Genomic DNA, 16,465 nt, shown 5'->3' with positions numbered 1-16,465 from the left:
ACTCCACAATGTTTATCCAACAGTTGTAATTACTTTTCAGATTCAATAAATGCAGTCTTTATTTTAAGTTATTATCGGATAAGGTAATAAAAATCAGCCTCTACAGTGTAAATACAATTATTGGTAGATCTATTATTTACTATACATTATTCGGTAACTGCGTCATTATGCACAATGTTACTTTTGGTACTGTAAGTACAATATTTTGCATTTTGCTAATATTACTTTTTCATGTTTACTAGGCTTTTGAATAAAGGACCCTTACTTACTTTAGAGTATTTCTACACTGAGGTTATGCAGCTTTCACAATAGGCTGCAACAGCAAACTTAGATCAGATCATCAACTGGTAACACTAGTGACTGTGTTATATTACACATACACGGCCATTGTCGGTGCCCTAAGCCCACTGTTATAATACGTTTATGTTTTATCCTCTGGACACTGGAGAAGTCTCCTAAAGACAAACAACGCATCGCACTGGAGCAGGATTTCACACGACCAGCTCAAAAACGTCTTATTAATGGCTTCTAATTGATCTGAGTAACATTAGTAAATACATAAACAATAAAGCCATTACTTATTTCTTATTATTAGAAAGCAGCGTCTATATTTTAAAGCTATTACCTCGTTTTAAATCATCTAGACTGCGGCACACACCTGTGCTTCATACATAACGTTTCTTTTCTCATCGGTGAGTCAACAGCCAATCAGAAACAACAGCTCCTCAACTGCCGGCTTGTGATTGGCTGAGCGGGGAGCGGCCGAGCCGTGTGTGTGGCTCCGGTTCCGTCATGTTTACATTCGGACCGCGACACGAGCAGCCGACAACAGCGACGCTACAAGCGGCTGCTGTTACTGTTTCTCACCGGCAACAAGAGCACGCACTGTTTTCTGAAGGTAAAGTCCGATTTACGACGTTTTTAGCCGTTTCAAAGTTGGTCGGTAAATGTGTTATTGGCGTTAAAGTGGCCAGGCAGATGTCGGCATTGCGTTACCATGACAACAGGGCAGCACATATAGGCTACAACTAGCTAACGTGGTGCTGCTAAGTTTAGCGTTAGCTTCATTTATTCTAAATATGCAGTGGTGGAAATCCTTAATTTGCACGGCTTGAAAGGTGCTGTGGATTTTATGTGCTAAAACAACCCAAAACACGCACTAATTTACTTTTCTTTTTAATTTACTTTCGGCAGTAGCAAATATGCTGCTGCTAATTAGCAGAGGTGATGAAAAACAAGCTAAGCTAAGTACATTTACTCAAGTAGTTGAGGTACTTGTACTTCACTGAAGTGCTTTATATATTAGACCAACTTACATTAAACTCCACTACAATTCAATAAAAATACAATTAACTCATACATTTTGGTTTATTACTTAGATTAGACACCAGCTTTTTGTCTGGAATAGACATGTTATCAACAACATAAATAAAAAAATAAATATTAAAATACATTGAATTAGTGATAGTTTATAATTTATAGGAAATCTTGAGTTTCTTTCACCTCTGCTACTGTGAGTCACATTGGAAAGTAAACATGTCTCTTAAGTTTTTTGTTAATTTTATTTTTTGCTTCTAAAATTTAAATTACATTTTTCCTATTTACATGCAATATCTCACAATGACAAATTGAAAACACATTTTTTTGCAAATGTATTAAACATTCAAAACTGTATTCAGACCCTTTGATGTGGCACTGCAAACTGTGGTCAGCTGTTTAAGCTTTTCTTTAGATGTTTCCAGAACTTAAATCATCTGTGACAGATTAAATTCAGTGGATATGGTGTAGGCAGGCACAAGTGGGTGGTAGAGTGGTTAGACAGAAGCCATGGAGTGTTTGAAATGTCAAACAGCATTGACTAGACTCTGAGAGCATGAGTCTAGTCTGATGAGATAAAATTAGGCTCTTTAGGTAAACCTAAAAGCAGCAGGGACAGAGAAACTGGCAAAGACTTGAAGGAAGGATTAATTTAATTAAATACAGAAAGACTCTTGAAAAAAAACCTTGTCCAAAGTGCAAGACACCTGAGAGTGGGGTGACAGTTCACCTTTCAGCACGACAGTGACCTGAAGCGACCAGTTAAGGCAACACTGGAGACCAGACTTACCTTATCTGTAGAGAAACCTGAAGATGACTGTTCACAGACACTTCCCATCCAATACGATGGAGCTTGACAGGATCTGTCAGGGAGACTGGGATAAACCGCCTAAAACCAGGCATGAGAAGCCTGTCGAGACTTTCAGGGCTGAAATTGCTGCCAAACAGCTTCTACACAGTGCTGAATTAAAGTTCTGAATACTTTTGTAGAAGAAATGTTCTTCTAATATGTATACATTTGCATAAATGACTAAATATGTTTTCACTTTGTCATTAAGGGTTACTGCATGTAGACAGAATCATTGTGAAAGGGTCTGAATACTTTCTGAAGCCCATTTTTGAAAATACTGCAAATGCAGCCTTATCTATCTAAGCAGTCTAGAGAGGGGGAGAGACATTTGGGTATAGCTGTGATCAGAAAGTGTGCACTGTAGAGATTTGTCTTCCGGCAGGAAACACTACACCTTTAATCATAATTACATAAACTGATTTTAGTGCACCACTGGCAGCTTAACTAGCTATTGAAACTGATTTTATAGTGATATAGATAAATTGGCTTAAATTCTGCTTCATATGCTATAACTTAATCCAAATGATTTAATTCTGTCCAGGACTTTCAGTTTCCTCGACACAGTACTGTACATTTAATTAATGGAAGTACGTACACTATATCTTCTGCCTTAAAGTAGTAACAGGAGGATGTTACACATTTTTCTGAATATCTTTTTCCCCCCATCATCAAAAATTCACCTTGCACAGAATCAGTTATCTCCAGCCTTTTTATACAGTTAGCTTCCTCTCTGCTGTTGTTGCAGACTCTATCTGATCAATAAAACACTGTATATAATGTACGGTATATAGTCTTGTCTTGTACAATTAAGAGACTAAAATCATACAGCCACAATTCTAATATGTCATAATTAGCAGTAATATTGTGTTTACTTGCACATTATCCAGACAAGACATTGGGTATTGTGATGTTGATGAAGCCTCAGCAGCTTTTATCAGAAAATGGCTCACAATACCTGTAAAAACGACTGATGACTGATGTTATAGAGCAGAATTTGAAAGTGTTTCCAAATCACTAGAAAGAACCATTTGCATACATTGCTTACCTACAGCACATGCTGAAAACTAAACAACACAACTGGCTGTTCGTCATTGCCTTCTTTATTTAATAACTCACCTGAACCAATCAATCTGTAGTATGGAGGCAACTCATTTAATATCACCCCATAAAAATACACCACTGTCACATTAAATTATAATTGCTCTGCTCTGTAATTGTATGTGAGCTCATGTTGCCTGTGTAACTCTCTCTCTAACACACACACACACACAGGTTTTTGCTCATACAAATTAAATACCTGCACATGTAGTCATGCCTTGTGAAATCAGTACGAGAAGCTTAGCAGGTGATCTTTAAAGCATCATAGTAAAGACAAAAGGTAGACAGGTAAGTGTGGAAGGGTGTAGAATCTCCCCTCATAACTAATTAATGTTGACTGACTGATTAATCCAGCAACCAGTGTCGGCCATTTCGTGACATTATCCAACGCATTATCGTACGATCTTGTTTCCGATCTGATTAATACCTGGTTGGCTGTCATGACAGCTGGGAAACACAATACACAGGGTCATGTTGGTCTACTTTCTATTCTTCTGTGCACGCTGTTTGCAATATTTGTTCTTTCTAAAGTACAGTCCTGTCCACCTGCTGTAGACACATGAAATGACACATGACCCACATTTTAATAAGCTGTGCAAAAATATTGGAACACATAGTTTTAAAGTAAGTAAAACCTAATATTTGGTTGCAGTTCATTTGTTTGCAATAGCCCATTGACATTACCGATTGTTGGTTTTAATTGTTGATTTGCTTTTCTCAAAGCAGTCAGGTCCATAGATCCAGCTTTTCAACTTGGCTAAGAAGATAGATGTCCACCCTGTTCACTTAAACCACACACTGCTGCAACACTTTTCAGCACAGATTTAAATTTAACAACTTGAAAGGCACTTCTCCTGTTTCAGTTAACAAATATCAGGGATTATCCCCTCTCCACTTGCTCCCTGCTGTGGTTTCCTGCTCATTTTCTCTACATCATGTCAGGAGGTATCGGGTGTTTGTCCCCACAGCTTCTAATTGGTCACCAGAACCACCACTGGGCCTGTTGCCTGAGTGTGTAATCAATCTCAAGTGATCTGTCCTTGTGATGTTACAAATCTACTCTGTTTTTTAAAGACTCCAGAGGTGCAAGAGGTTGAGATGTGGCTCATTGGTTTGTCTACTGAGGAGAGTGTCAGCGGCTTACAAGGCGCCTGAAACCAAGATTCCTGTAATAAAAAGGTGTGCAGGAAGACGAAGAGGTCCAGCGTCCTTCAACACCTTTATCCTGACAAATGTAGGCTGAGCAGTGCAGGTGAGTTACAGTGATTTCACAGGAAACATGATTACCCTTTTACTGTTTTATTAGGTAAACTGCACCCAGCTAAGGTTACAAGTTTAGTTTACAAGTGGACAGGAGTCCTTCAAATCATTAATTTCCTAATTTTTTATTTTTTTGGAGAGAGGTTGATTCAGCTTCTTGCTAAATCCAAAAGCTAACAAACTTACAAACTGCACACTTTAGTGTTTATTCATGCAGTTTGTGTTTTTAAGGACATTTTATTATATTAAGTGTGTATAAGTAAGAACATTAAAACTGTGCATGATGTGTCAAACCTGAATGTTGACTCTCATGTAGAGACAGTTAATAGTTAAAGTCATTCTTGCTAAATCCAGTCACTGTTCACTGAGAACAGATAAAACAATTGTATTATCTATTATTTTGTGCTTATTCACCACACGTGTTATTGCTTCACGCTGAAGAAGGACCTTAGAGAAACCCTCTGTGGGGTCGTAACTGTATCCAGGCTGAGGTCAGTGGACTGTCTCAGCCCAGTGTAAAGCTCACAGTTCAGGGCCAGGATTATCCACCTTGATGGATCAGAATACTGTTACCTAGCACCTTAACCTCCCACAGTCTACTTGGGATGTCCCTCCCTGATGCCACCACCCTCAAAGTATTCTGTCACGATTTAAATATTTAAAATTCAGAATTACCTGGAATTACCTTGACCTCACCTTCACCCCATAAGACACTAGATAGGAGGCTGAGGCGACCAGTTCAGACGCTGACCACTGTGATCGGGTCAGAGTGTGACATTTACATAAGAAGCAGAACTAAAATTAGCAAATTTTATTCCTATGAACTTTAGACATTTATCGTCGCAGGCACCTTACCTCTAAATCTGGCAACATCAGTCACCACTAAAACAGCTCAACAACTTTTAAATGGACTGTGACATTATTTTTTTGGTCTTGGTTTTCATCTAACGCCCCCTGCGTATGTCTATGTATAGATATGGAGCATTTGTAAAGACATCCATGTTCCCTTTTAGGATGATTTATAATACTTTATTATTTATCCTTTTACTTAGTGCTAATAAGAAAATGTTAAACTCCAATGTATGGGTGTCCTTATCATTCTGTACTTGTTAATTATTCTAAGCAGGTTTCCTATGTGTAGTGTATAGAGTGTGCTGTTTATGTGCTGTTGTACTACAAATAAACAAAGTTGTAAAATAAATAAATAGGTGGTGAAACAGCTCAAAAGGTTAGGGTCACTGTCCTTAGTGCTAAGATTAATTCCCTTTCACTATTGTTCTGGTATCTCACATTGTTTGTATCTGTTCTGGCACAATTACTGTGTGTCACAACGTGCCGACAGCCACAGCACTCACCTGATGACAGAAATGGAAACAGAAATACGATTCCATGCGTGCACATACAGCATGTAGTTTGTTCTGTTTGATTGAATTTCATTGTGAGGCCGCACAGCACATCCTACTAAAAACAAGTATGTAAATGAGGAAATGAGCGTTGGAAAATGGAATGGCATCATTTCTTGTTGTTGTCAAACCTAACACTTGTTCACAGTGAAATGAGCACATTTGTCTTGTGTTTGTGCGTATCCAGGATGGGTCTACCTGTGGACAGCCCAGACAGAAATGATGATGCACACAAATATGAGCAGCAGGGAGAGGAGGACGAAGGCCAGACTCAAGTCAGCACCCACCCCCTGCTGCCCATCACCAAGAAGAGGAAAAAAGGCAAGAAGAGGTATATTACTGTTGGATCCTCTCCATTTGTACTTCTACAGTTATTTCCCCTTTGTGGTTGTATTGAACACTGAGCACCCTGACAGTAATGATTTTATAACTTGTCCCGGTGGCTCTTAAGTTGTTGTTTTCTCACTTGTCCTCATCATATTGGGAAAGGAGGCCAAGCGTAATGAGGCATTTTGTAGGACCTTGCAGCAAAGCAGATGTGTCTGTCCCTCTCTCTGTCTCTCTTCTCTTCCAGATGACTGTGGATCAATCTCACCAACTGCAAATACGAGAGCGGTACGTTTGGGACAAAGATTACTAAATCATAAATGTTTATCTGTTGTTTAGGATGGTTGTATCATGTAGAATGGAATCATGGACTAAAATAGAGGATGGGATCATTTCCAAATGTTTGTGGGCACTCTTCTCTGTTCGCTCTATTTTTACGTATTGGTTCCATTTACAGTAAATCTTGATGCTGCAGTTTACAGTTAAACATCACAATGACACAAAGACAGCTTCATCCAGTGGAGTTGGTTTTAGTATCTCATCCAAATGTGTCCTGCTTTCGACAGGCGGACATCTGAGCACATTTAAGTGGTAGTTGACCTTAGAGTAGGTTCAGAAAACAGTGGAGCGATGATACATCTCATCTGATGCTCATGATTTTGAAATAAGAACAATCAAAATGTTTGGGTGTCTACATAGCTTTGGCAATGCAATGTATTTTAAATGTTGACTATTGATTGTTGAATGATTTACAGTTAATCAGCCATCAATCACTCAATCATCCTAAATCAGTCTCTGGAACCCATCACCCATCAAAAAAAGGCATAAATGTTCATAGCAGTAATTGTAGAAAGCGTGATTAAAAACTAAATCAAAACCAGTGACCACAGGTTTGATAACAATACAATAAAACATTACCAGTAAGACCTACATTTAAAAATGATACAACAGACCAAGATATTGCACAGTTTTTGACTCTAAAAGCAAAAAGCAGCCTAGGGATATATAAAATACATGTTCTATTGTTTGTCTCAGTGCGGAGAGCTGCTCGCAGATACGGCCTCAGGGAAGCGATGGAGGGTGAGGACTGGACGCTGTTTTGGACCGACTGCTCTGTGTCTCTAGACCGTGTTAGGGACATGAAGCGTTACCAGGTATTGTACTGCACAGACCAGTGATCACATTACTGCCATCATATAAAGGAACTAATTAAATTGGACTCTGTCCTGTAAAATAATTGTCTGTTATTTCAATTTGTACTTGAAATGGATCATGGAAGAGCAGTCACTCTGCTCTTTCTTAATGTAATTTCTATACATGTGATTTAAATTATCCTCAGTACGTTTAACCATGAAATTATAAAAAGAAAACACATTTCTGTAGACTTTGACCCATTTAGGTTGTGTAAATATGTTTAATACAGTGTGAACAGTTGTCTCAGTGGCTAAAATCTTCTTATCCCAACTGAAAAATCTCATGTAAAAATAGGTGTTTGTGTTTCATTTGTCTTTGCAGAAAATAAACCATTTCCCAGGAATGACTGAGATCTGCCGCAAAGATTTACTGGCAAGAAACATGAACCGCATGCTCAAGCTTTTTCCCAAAGACTACAATATCTTCCCCAGAACATGGAGCCTTCCTGCAGAGTCAGTTTGATTTTTCTGTTGTGAACATACATTTTAACCTCATTTTCCCAGTGTGTCTCATCAAGCTAACTCTAATTGTACTTTGCAGTTACAGTGACTTCCAAGCTTACACCAGGGCCAAAAAAAGCAAGACGTACATCTGCAAACCCGATACAGGCTGTCAAGGCAAAGGCATCTTCATCACCAAATCGAGCAAAGACATTCAGCCTGGAGAACATATGATCTGCCAGGTTTACATCTCCAGGGTGAGACTTCATTTAACAGCACATCACATACAGAAAAACACACAGTTTCAGTTAAAAAGTTTTTTTTATTCCATTCCCAGCCTTTTATTATCGACGGATACAAGTTCGACTTGCGTATCTACATACTGGTGACCTCATGTGATCCATTCAGCATATTCATGTTCAAGGAGGGACTCGCTCGCTTCTGTACCACCAAGTACAACGAACCAACACACGGCAATGTGGTAGGAATTACTCCACTTCCTTATTAACAAGAACTGTATTTCTTTCCTTTCTGTAATATCCCTGTCTTGCCTCATCTTTCCAAATCTCAGGATGATGTGTGCATGCATCTCACCAACTACTCCATCAACAAGCACAGCTCAAACTTTCTCCGTGATGATGACACAGGCAGCAAACGGTATAAAACGTCCTGTAGTTTAAGTCTGTTGTGTTAAAAATGTCACACAGCTCAACATGATTCTTGTTTACGTCTGTAGAAAACTGTCCACCCTGAACAAGCTCCTGGAGTCCATCAACTGCAACACTGAGAAGCTGTGGAACGACATCGAGGATGTGATCATAAAGACTCTGATCTCCGCTCACCCCATCCTCAAACACAACTACCACACCTGCTTCCCTAACCACACCACTGGCAGCGCCTGCTTCGAGATCCTTGGCTTCGATGTGCTGCTGGATCACCGGCTCAAACCCTGGGTGCTGGAGGTGAAAGACCACAACGTCTGTGTTTATGATGTTGTAAATCAACCATAAATTTATAGATTATTTAGTATCTTTAGTTCTTGTCAGACTTGACACAAATGAGTCAAAAGAATTAATAAAAACGTTTTTTTTTTTTTTTACCCCAACTTGTAGAAGATATTCTGCAATTTTAAGCTAAAAAGTAAATATTTGAGGTATTAAACAATGTTTAGATTACTGCAAAAGTATTAATGAGATGTAAAATAAAATGAAATGATAAAGGAAATAGAAGAACTTGTTAGGTGTCTAAGTCCTTCCAGTGTGTGTGCAGGTGAACCACTCCCCAAGTTTTACCACTGACTCACAGCTGGACCGAGAGGTGAAGGACGCTTTGCTGTACGACACCCTGGTTCTCATCAACCTGGGCGCATGCGACCGTCGCAAGATTACCAAGGAGGAGAGACGCAGGGTGAAGGACAGGCTGCAGCAAAATCGCTCCAGAGAGGCCAGGTACCATCCTGTCAGACTCCAGTGGCCTGTGAATGTTTTTCCAAGGTTACAGTGTGTTATATCCACTGCTGGGTTCTTTCTGTAGACACACACTTTGAAGGTGAAGGTTACTGTATGTTTTACCACCAGGTCGGAGGAGCTGCGTCAGTGCCAGGCAGCCACAGTGGAGCAGACGGAGCGATACGAAGACAAACACCTGGGAGGCTTCAAGCGCATTTATCCCAGAGAGGGAGGGGACAAATATGACAAGTACTTCAAACACAGCAGCTCGCTGTTCCAGGAGACTGCAGCATCGAAGGCCAGAGAGGAGTGTGCCAGGTTCCTGTAGTTTTACAATATTCAATACACTTTAATATTTCTGTTATTTCTTTATCTTTACAGATTAGTTGTGAAGTACAGTTAAAAGAAAGACGAACAACACTACAACAAGATACAGAACAATAAAAAAAACATTAATCTTTACTAACAACAGTCACAATCAAGAAGAAAACAAATGTTTACAAAAATCTTATAATTACAGAGATGTTGTTGCTATTTTGAACCGATGCTGCGAATTGTTCAATGAGTCTTTTCTAGATCAGTCCTGGTTTGGGGTCTTAAAGCATCAAATAATCATGAGCTTGTTAAATAAGAGCCAGAATGAAACAGCAGAAGGGATGGGAATTAAGAGGGCAGATTAAGCTAAGATATTTATCTTCTGTAATATTATTATAGTCATATATTGAAGAGAGATATAAGTAGAGACTTGGAAATTCTGGATATACTCAATTAATTAGTCGTATTTCCACTAATTTAAGGTTAATAAGTTTATGTTAGACTCTAGTAAAAAATGATAATTGGACAGAATCCGTAACAGGGATGTGACGTCACAAATCTAATAATTAAAATCCATCTATTTTGATGGAACCACTATTTAATTTAATGTAATTAAAAATTGTATTGTAGTTAGAAAAGAGTTGTGAAAACAGATAATGAACTTTTCCACAGATCTGAAGAAAGTAATAAAGGTATTTACATTTGTGTAGATTACCAAATACATTTAGTGATGTATATTTAAGTACTGTAGTTAGGTTAAATTCAGCTTCTCGTACTTTGAGTTTTTCCATTTCATGCTGAAGTTTCTGTGTATTTGTGAGTTTAGGCAACAACTGCAGGAGCTGCGTCTGAAGCAGGAGCAGCAGGAGCAGAAGGACCTGAAGGGAGGTCGGAGGAGAGACCTGCAGGGGGAGACAGCGGGGGAGAGAGTCAAACCACGACGCACATCGGCACTACCCTCCAACTCCAACTGTGACCTGAAAGTGGTGAGGCAGGATCCTTGAAGGTGCAGCAGCCACATGAAGCCACAAGAGGGAGTCGAGCAGCTTCTGTCCTGTGATGGATGGTTCATATTGTGGCTGACCCCTTAGTATAAATTAGCTATGATAATATTCCTGCAGATGCGTTTTATTGGTTGTCACTGATTTTAAAATTTAAATATGTTTTATCGTCAAGACAGAAAAAATTAACAGTGTTGTAAATGTTATTCAGTGACAGTAATGTGCTGATAGATTGTAAATGCGTACTGGTGGCTACATATACAGCAGGGCAATAACAACAAATTGAATCAAATGTGTCTCTGTTTCCCTGCAGCCTCCTGTGGCCACTGTGATAGGGGATCCTGAGGCTGCAGGTATCCAGGAGGAGAAGCAGCAGCATGAAGAGGAGGAGGAGGAAGAGGCAGATGTGGAGGAACAGGAGCGGGTTGACGCGCTCCTCCAGAGGAAGAAACTACTGCAGGACCTGGGGGTGGTGGAGCAGATCCAGCAGCTGCTGCAGGGCCGGACAGCCAAGCAAGACGCAAGGGACACCAGCCAGCAGAATCAGTGGAGAGAGCAGCAGACAAAGGTGAGAACTAACAGCACAGTGACAGTACTAGAGTCCAGTTTGTGGAAAATTAAAAAAAGAAACTGTTTCGTATAGTTATAATATAATTTACAATTTATTTTTTTGTGACACAGTTTTCCCAAGGGACAAACCAGCAGCAGATCGCACAGCAGGTAAATGACCAAGCACCACAGTCCAGTCAGGAGAATCCAAACTTTTGTTGACAGATTTGGTTTATTTGAAGAAATTTAAAAATAATATTCACTGTCTTATTATATCGTCCATCTGTTTTTTGTCTTGTGGAAAAATAACATTTTTATTCCTTTAGCTTGGGCTGAAATAATTATCGACCTGATGCTATTTTCCTGTAAAAAACAAAAAACAAAAACACTGACAGCGATATCTCCATTCTACTATCTAATAGAAAACCTGTATATATTTAATTTACTATGTGACACAACCTAAACTAATTCTAACATCTATGAAACTAGAGAATAACTTGAATTATAGTGATATCATTGCTGTACTGCAGCACATCCAGTCACGATTGAACCAGCAGCGTTTGCTGAAGCTCACGATGAACCAGAGGAGCCGGAACGAGTCGGTCTGCCTGCACTACGAGACCGAGAGCCACAACAGAGCGCAAGAATTACAAAGGACCATCAGTGCCCAGCGGATACACTGGCCAGGTAAAAGCAGCTGCACGTCTGCATCTTGTGATGTAAACACAGCAAGAGGACTTTTTTTTACCCTTTGATTCTTTTGTAGGCGTCCTTCTTTTTTCTTATTTTGATTTTTTGTATTAAGCCACCGTTTCTTTTTCTCTCTGTATCATTTTTGTTTCTTTGCACAAAATCTAAATAAAAACATGTGACTTTTGGTTAAAGATATGACCACATATTTAAACATAAAGGCAACAGTTGTGAACAAACACTTACATTTCCATCAAAACCACTGACAGCAAAGATTCATATATTTCAACATATAAAATAATTACATTACATTACATTAGTCATATTTTGACGTGGACGTCTTATTATCATTTCCCTATTTTATATTAATCGTCACAGAGCAGTCTCTCCTTCTTGTGTTTGTCCTCCATCAGTCAGTGGCTCTCTGGTTGTGAGGCAGGACAGCAGGACCAGCTCCTACACCGACACCCGGTCCCGTCCCAGTATCCCCATCATGCACCACGGACCCAAAGGAAGCCTGCGCTGTGCATACATGTCCCACGACCCGGCACAGCTGCAGAGCCTGCTCGTCATCTCCACCCGCGCCCCGCTGGTCAGGAGGCCTGGCTTCTCTCAGCTCGTCCACAACTCCTCCCGCAGGCCCCCCCAGCACGGCAAAGGGCAGTGAGGAGCACGACCGCCGACTCCCGAAACTCCTCCAGCCGGCAGAGAGCAGACCTCCTGCAGGTCGATGCTCTTTTTACACAAACAGGACCTGAAGAGACCTGCAGGTAGACAGGCCCCAAATGGTGACGATGGAAACACACGGTACCTGTGACGAACGTTAGGAGATAGATTTTATATCTGGACACCTGCAGTTTTCTCTGCTCGCCACAACACAACCTCCAGCTCTGCAGAAAGCATTTTAACATTTTCTACTTTCTGTGTGTGCTCAGACGAACACACACTGAATATTTAATTATCTCAAACAAACCTCACCTTTAGTGCCAAAATAAAAGCCTGAGTTAACATGTTTGATTCAAATTTGCACAGTTCATCTTAGAAACGTACCAGAATTTAACAGTGGATGTTGAGTTTTGATTTGAGCTGTAGTATGATTCAGATTCACACTATTTAATGATTATTAATATTTAAAAATGAATTTGTAAATCAAATAACGGCCTTCTGTTTTGTAGCTCAAACAGTAACTAAAACATGTTTGTTTGTTATTTTTAAATAACTTCTTTTGCACTGATGGTCAATAAAATTATTTTTTATTTTTTGTGAATTAATTTTATTATCTTTATCAAACATTTCTAATACAGTTAATACGATCGTAAAAACGACTGCTGCACATTTTGTTTTTTTATATTTCCACATTCATTTTTATTTATTTTTTGCCTCATTATTTTGCCATTTAATATAGTTTTGCTGCACTGATTTCTAAAATACCTACACTGAGTGTCTGGGGCTTTATCTTGAAGCTTTTCAGGGAGAGAGGTTTTTTTAAGCCATAAAGTTTTACAGCATCTCTGCAGCTGGTTTATTTGTTCAGACTGAAGACAGAGACAAAAATCTAACAAACATTCAACCATCTGAGAGGAAATTATCAAATGAACACAGAACAGGGGGCCTAACGTTCAGTAAAGAGGATTTTAACACATTAAACTAATAATAATTCTTAAAAAGCAAAGAAATCGACTGAAGTAGCATCATAATTATTGGAGATTTAATTGTTATAGTGTTAAAGAAAGAGCCAGAAATTACATTTGTAACCTGAAGCATCTAATTATGAGTTTAAAGTCTATAAAACCTAAATAGTTGAACTAATTTCAATCGAAAGGTTTTATAAAATATGTTTTATTAGGCAGTGAAGGCCTCAGTCAGTGAACGCACCATCGAGCCTTTCCGCCTGTTGTCTGATTAAAATATTATAAAAGTTCGACTTTCTTTTTCTTATTTGAAACTCACAGAGGAAAAATAAAACTACTATTATATATTTTATATTTCTGTTATTGTCTAAAAACACATTTCAGATCAGTTATTAACTAAAACACACACGAACCACGGGCCTGAGCCCAGTTCTGTTTCTAATTATTGTAAAATAAAGTTCAACCTTTGGTTTTTAAATCCACAGCTGAACATTTGGAGTTCGTGTCTCTTGGCTCCAGCAGAATCTGTTGCATTTCAGGAATTTATGGTTTTATTGCGTCTGTAAATGTCGGAAATCGTCGTTGGTGGTTGAAAAAGATCCGAGAGCTGCAAAAAGAGACGAGTTCAAACAAACCAAACGGAAACGAGGCGTAATGAGGTTTGAAAAGAACTTTTAGCAGGAATAGGAACGGATTTCTCATCAGGCTTCAGGCTCTGAGTGGTTTGAAGACCGAACTTTAATTTGGTCAGTTTTCAGTTCTTTGGACCTTAAAACCCGCCGGAGGACAATAATCAGGATTCAATCTGTGGCCTGTGCGCTCGGTGTTCAGTTGATCTACACTGACTGAGGGAAATCCTCCATTTTGAGAGGATTTTAACAGCTTAATGCAAAAATTCATTGAGCCTCAAACGGGATTATTTCACCCAGAATGAGGCTCCATCATCCGCGTGTGCGCTTTTTAAGATTTCACTCAGACTGAACAGGTTTGAAGCCACTGTCGTGTGTTATTTATCTGTTATTTAAATAAACCTGGAGAACAATCAGAAGCTGCACAGACCTTTTAGTCACCTACAAACCAGAAGCTGGAACAGAACCAGCGCAGTGTCATTCTCACTAAATCCTCCTACGCGTGCGCGTCCGAACACATTCCGCTTTCATGCGGCATCAAATTTGAACATCTCAGGTTGTGGAGAAAATAAAGATGGCGATGAGAAAGCACGACTAAAGCACAAAACGGCTGCTGTTTATGAAAATTTACAACTTTGCCATGGAAGTTTACGACTCGCCAGGCTCCAGGATTGGTTGCGCTGGGTCATGTGGACAGCAGGAATGGGAACTTATTTCCCATGAGGTTATATTGCAGCTGCTGTTTTCCACCGCTCATCCACTTAACACTTAGTAACACAACCTTTTTCTTGGCTCTTTGTATATGCAATAGACGTGTGCGGTGTTGTTGTGAGATGCCGGCCGCCGTACGCGCGTTAATTCTCCAAAAACATGGGCGACAGAGCTTCTGTGCGACGCCTCAGCGTGTGCGCCATGTTAATGTGGCTGTATGTTCGTGACAATGAGGGATGAGCTCACTCCTGGATGTTGGTGGGATTACTTTCATGAAATCACTTGAACAAGGTGGGAAATTTGGGGGGAAACGGACAGAGAGGAAGCGAGAGGAGCGTCATCGGAGTGGCACCCACACTGGAAGTGATGGATTATCAACAAAGGTAAGGGCACCATGTTCCTAATATGCCAGCGATTAAGTCAGCGCTCAGCGCGCGGCTGCAGCTCTGTTGTGGCTGAACTGTCACCGTAGGCCTGATGTTTATATTACTGGAAATGGGAAGATTAGTCTGTAAGATCATCCAGTCCACAGCATCGTGCGTCTTCTTTGAGCTAATCTCAACCAGTTGCTGCTTTTAACCCGTGAGATGCTGCAGCGCCTTCAAAAGCACCAAAAACCACAGCATCTGACCTAGAAATGAGTGGAAGTGACCACATTTAGCAGGTCTGAGGCCTGTAGAGGACTCAGAGGGTGTTATACAAGCTGGACTGGTTTCGGCTGGAGGCCAGACAGCAGTGACTTTGATGATGTTGATGTTTGTGATGATGGCCGTGCAGGCCTGTGCACATGCAGCTGAGACGCTGTTTTCCAAAGGAACGCCCAAATATATCCACATTTCACACTGTGGACACGGTTTATTCTATTTAATGTTGTTTTGAATGTTTATTTTTGGATTTTATTGTGGAAAATATCTCAGATCTCCTGTTTGCTGTTTGTGCCGCCGCGCACTTTTCGCCCTTTCTCTTTTTATCTCCAAAAATCTTATTGTTGAACAACGTTTTGCTCCGTTTGTTGCATATTCTTTTGATTCTCCAAAGATTCGAGTCTCCGCATTAAACATTTGTTGGATTTCAGGCGCATCTGCATCGTTCCTCTCTGCTTTATTTGATCCTGTAACATAACAAGGTTCATTTTGGGTTTGTTTGCATTTTCCAAAACGTACAAAACTGTCATCAGGCTGCTGTGGCTGCGGTGTCTGCGGCCTTGGTGAGAGGCAGCACCTTATGTTTGTACAACAAATACTTTATATTTTTATGTGAAACCTTTGAATTAAAAGAAATAAAGCAAAATAAAAATATTTAGGTCGAGAGCGCGCTGCAATTTACGCAAAATCAAAACGAAAACCAGGATTCTTCATTTGTGTGTAAGCTGGTTTTATATAAATATTTATTTCTGTGCTTAATTTTATAATTTAGTTTGTGAATTAAGATGCACTTTGCTGCTTTAAAACGATGCCTTATTTGTTTGTATTAATAGTTTCTGTTTTTCCAAAGGTGAACGGTAGAAAATGATCAAATCATTTAACATTTCAAGTCCTGTGATGTATTAATATGAGTGGGGATTAGCTGGACTTAATTTTATGAGCATAAAATTAAATTGAG

General features: G+C 39.6%; 1 protein-coding gene across 1 annotated transcript; it reads left to right on the top strand.

The window, feature by feature from the left end:
• The first annotated feature begins 763 nt into the window (after positions 1-763).
• ttll6 (tubulin tyrosine ligase-like family, member 6) lies at positions 764-13,182 on the top strand. The gene is made up of 17 exons (XM_026350772.1): positions 764-898; positions 4,340-4,517; positions 6,116-6,259; positions 6,506-6,543; positions 7,291-7,409; positions 7,771-7,901; positions 7,990-8,146; positions 8,227-8,370; positions 8,461-8,546; positions 8,626-8,851; positions 9,159-9,337; positions 9,467-9,655; positions 10,479-10,638; positions 10,967-11,221; positions 11,335-11,373; positions 11,733-11,889; positions 12,306-13,182. The coding sequence occupies exons 3-17, from the start codon at positions 6,117-6,119 to the stop codon at positions 12,557-12,559; spliced, it is 2,277 nt and encodes a 758-aa protein (XP_026206557.1). The 5' UTR covers positions 764-898; positions 4,340-4,517; position 6,116; the 3' UTR covers positions 12,560-13,182.
• Positions 13,183-16,465: the final 3,283 nt, after the last annotated feature.

The sequence above is a fragment of the Anabas testudineus genome, chromosome 19 (assembly GCF_900324465.2).
Source record: "Anabas testudineus chromosome 19, fAnaTes1.2, whole genome shotgun sequence".
Lineage (NCBI taxonomy): Eukaryota > Metazoa > Chordata > Actinopteri > Anabantiformes > Anabantidae > Anabas > Anabas testudineus.
This window is presented reverse-complemented; position numbering and strand designations above follow the sequence as displayed.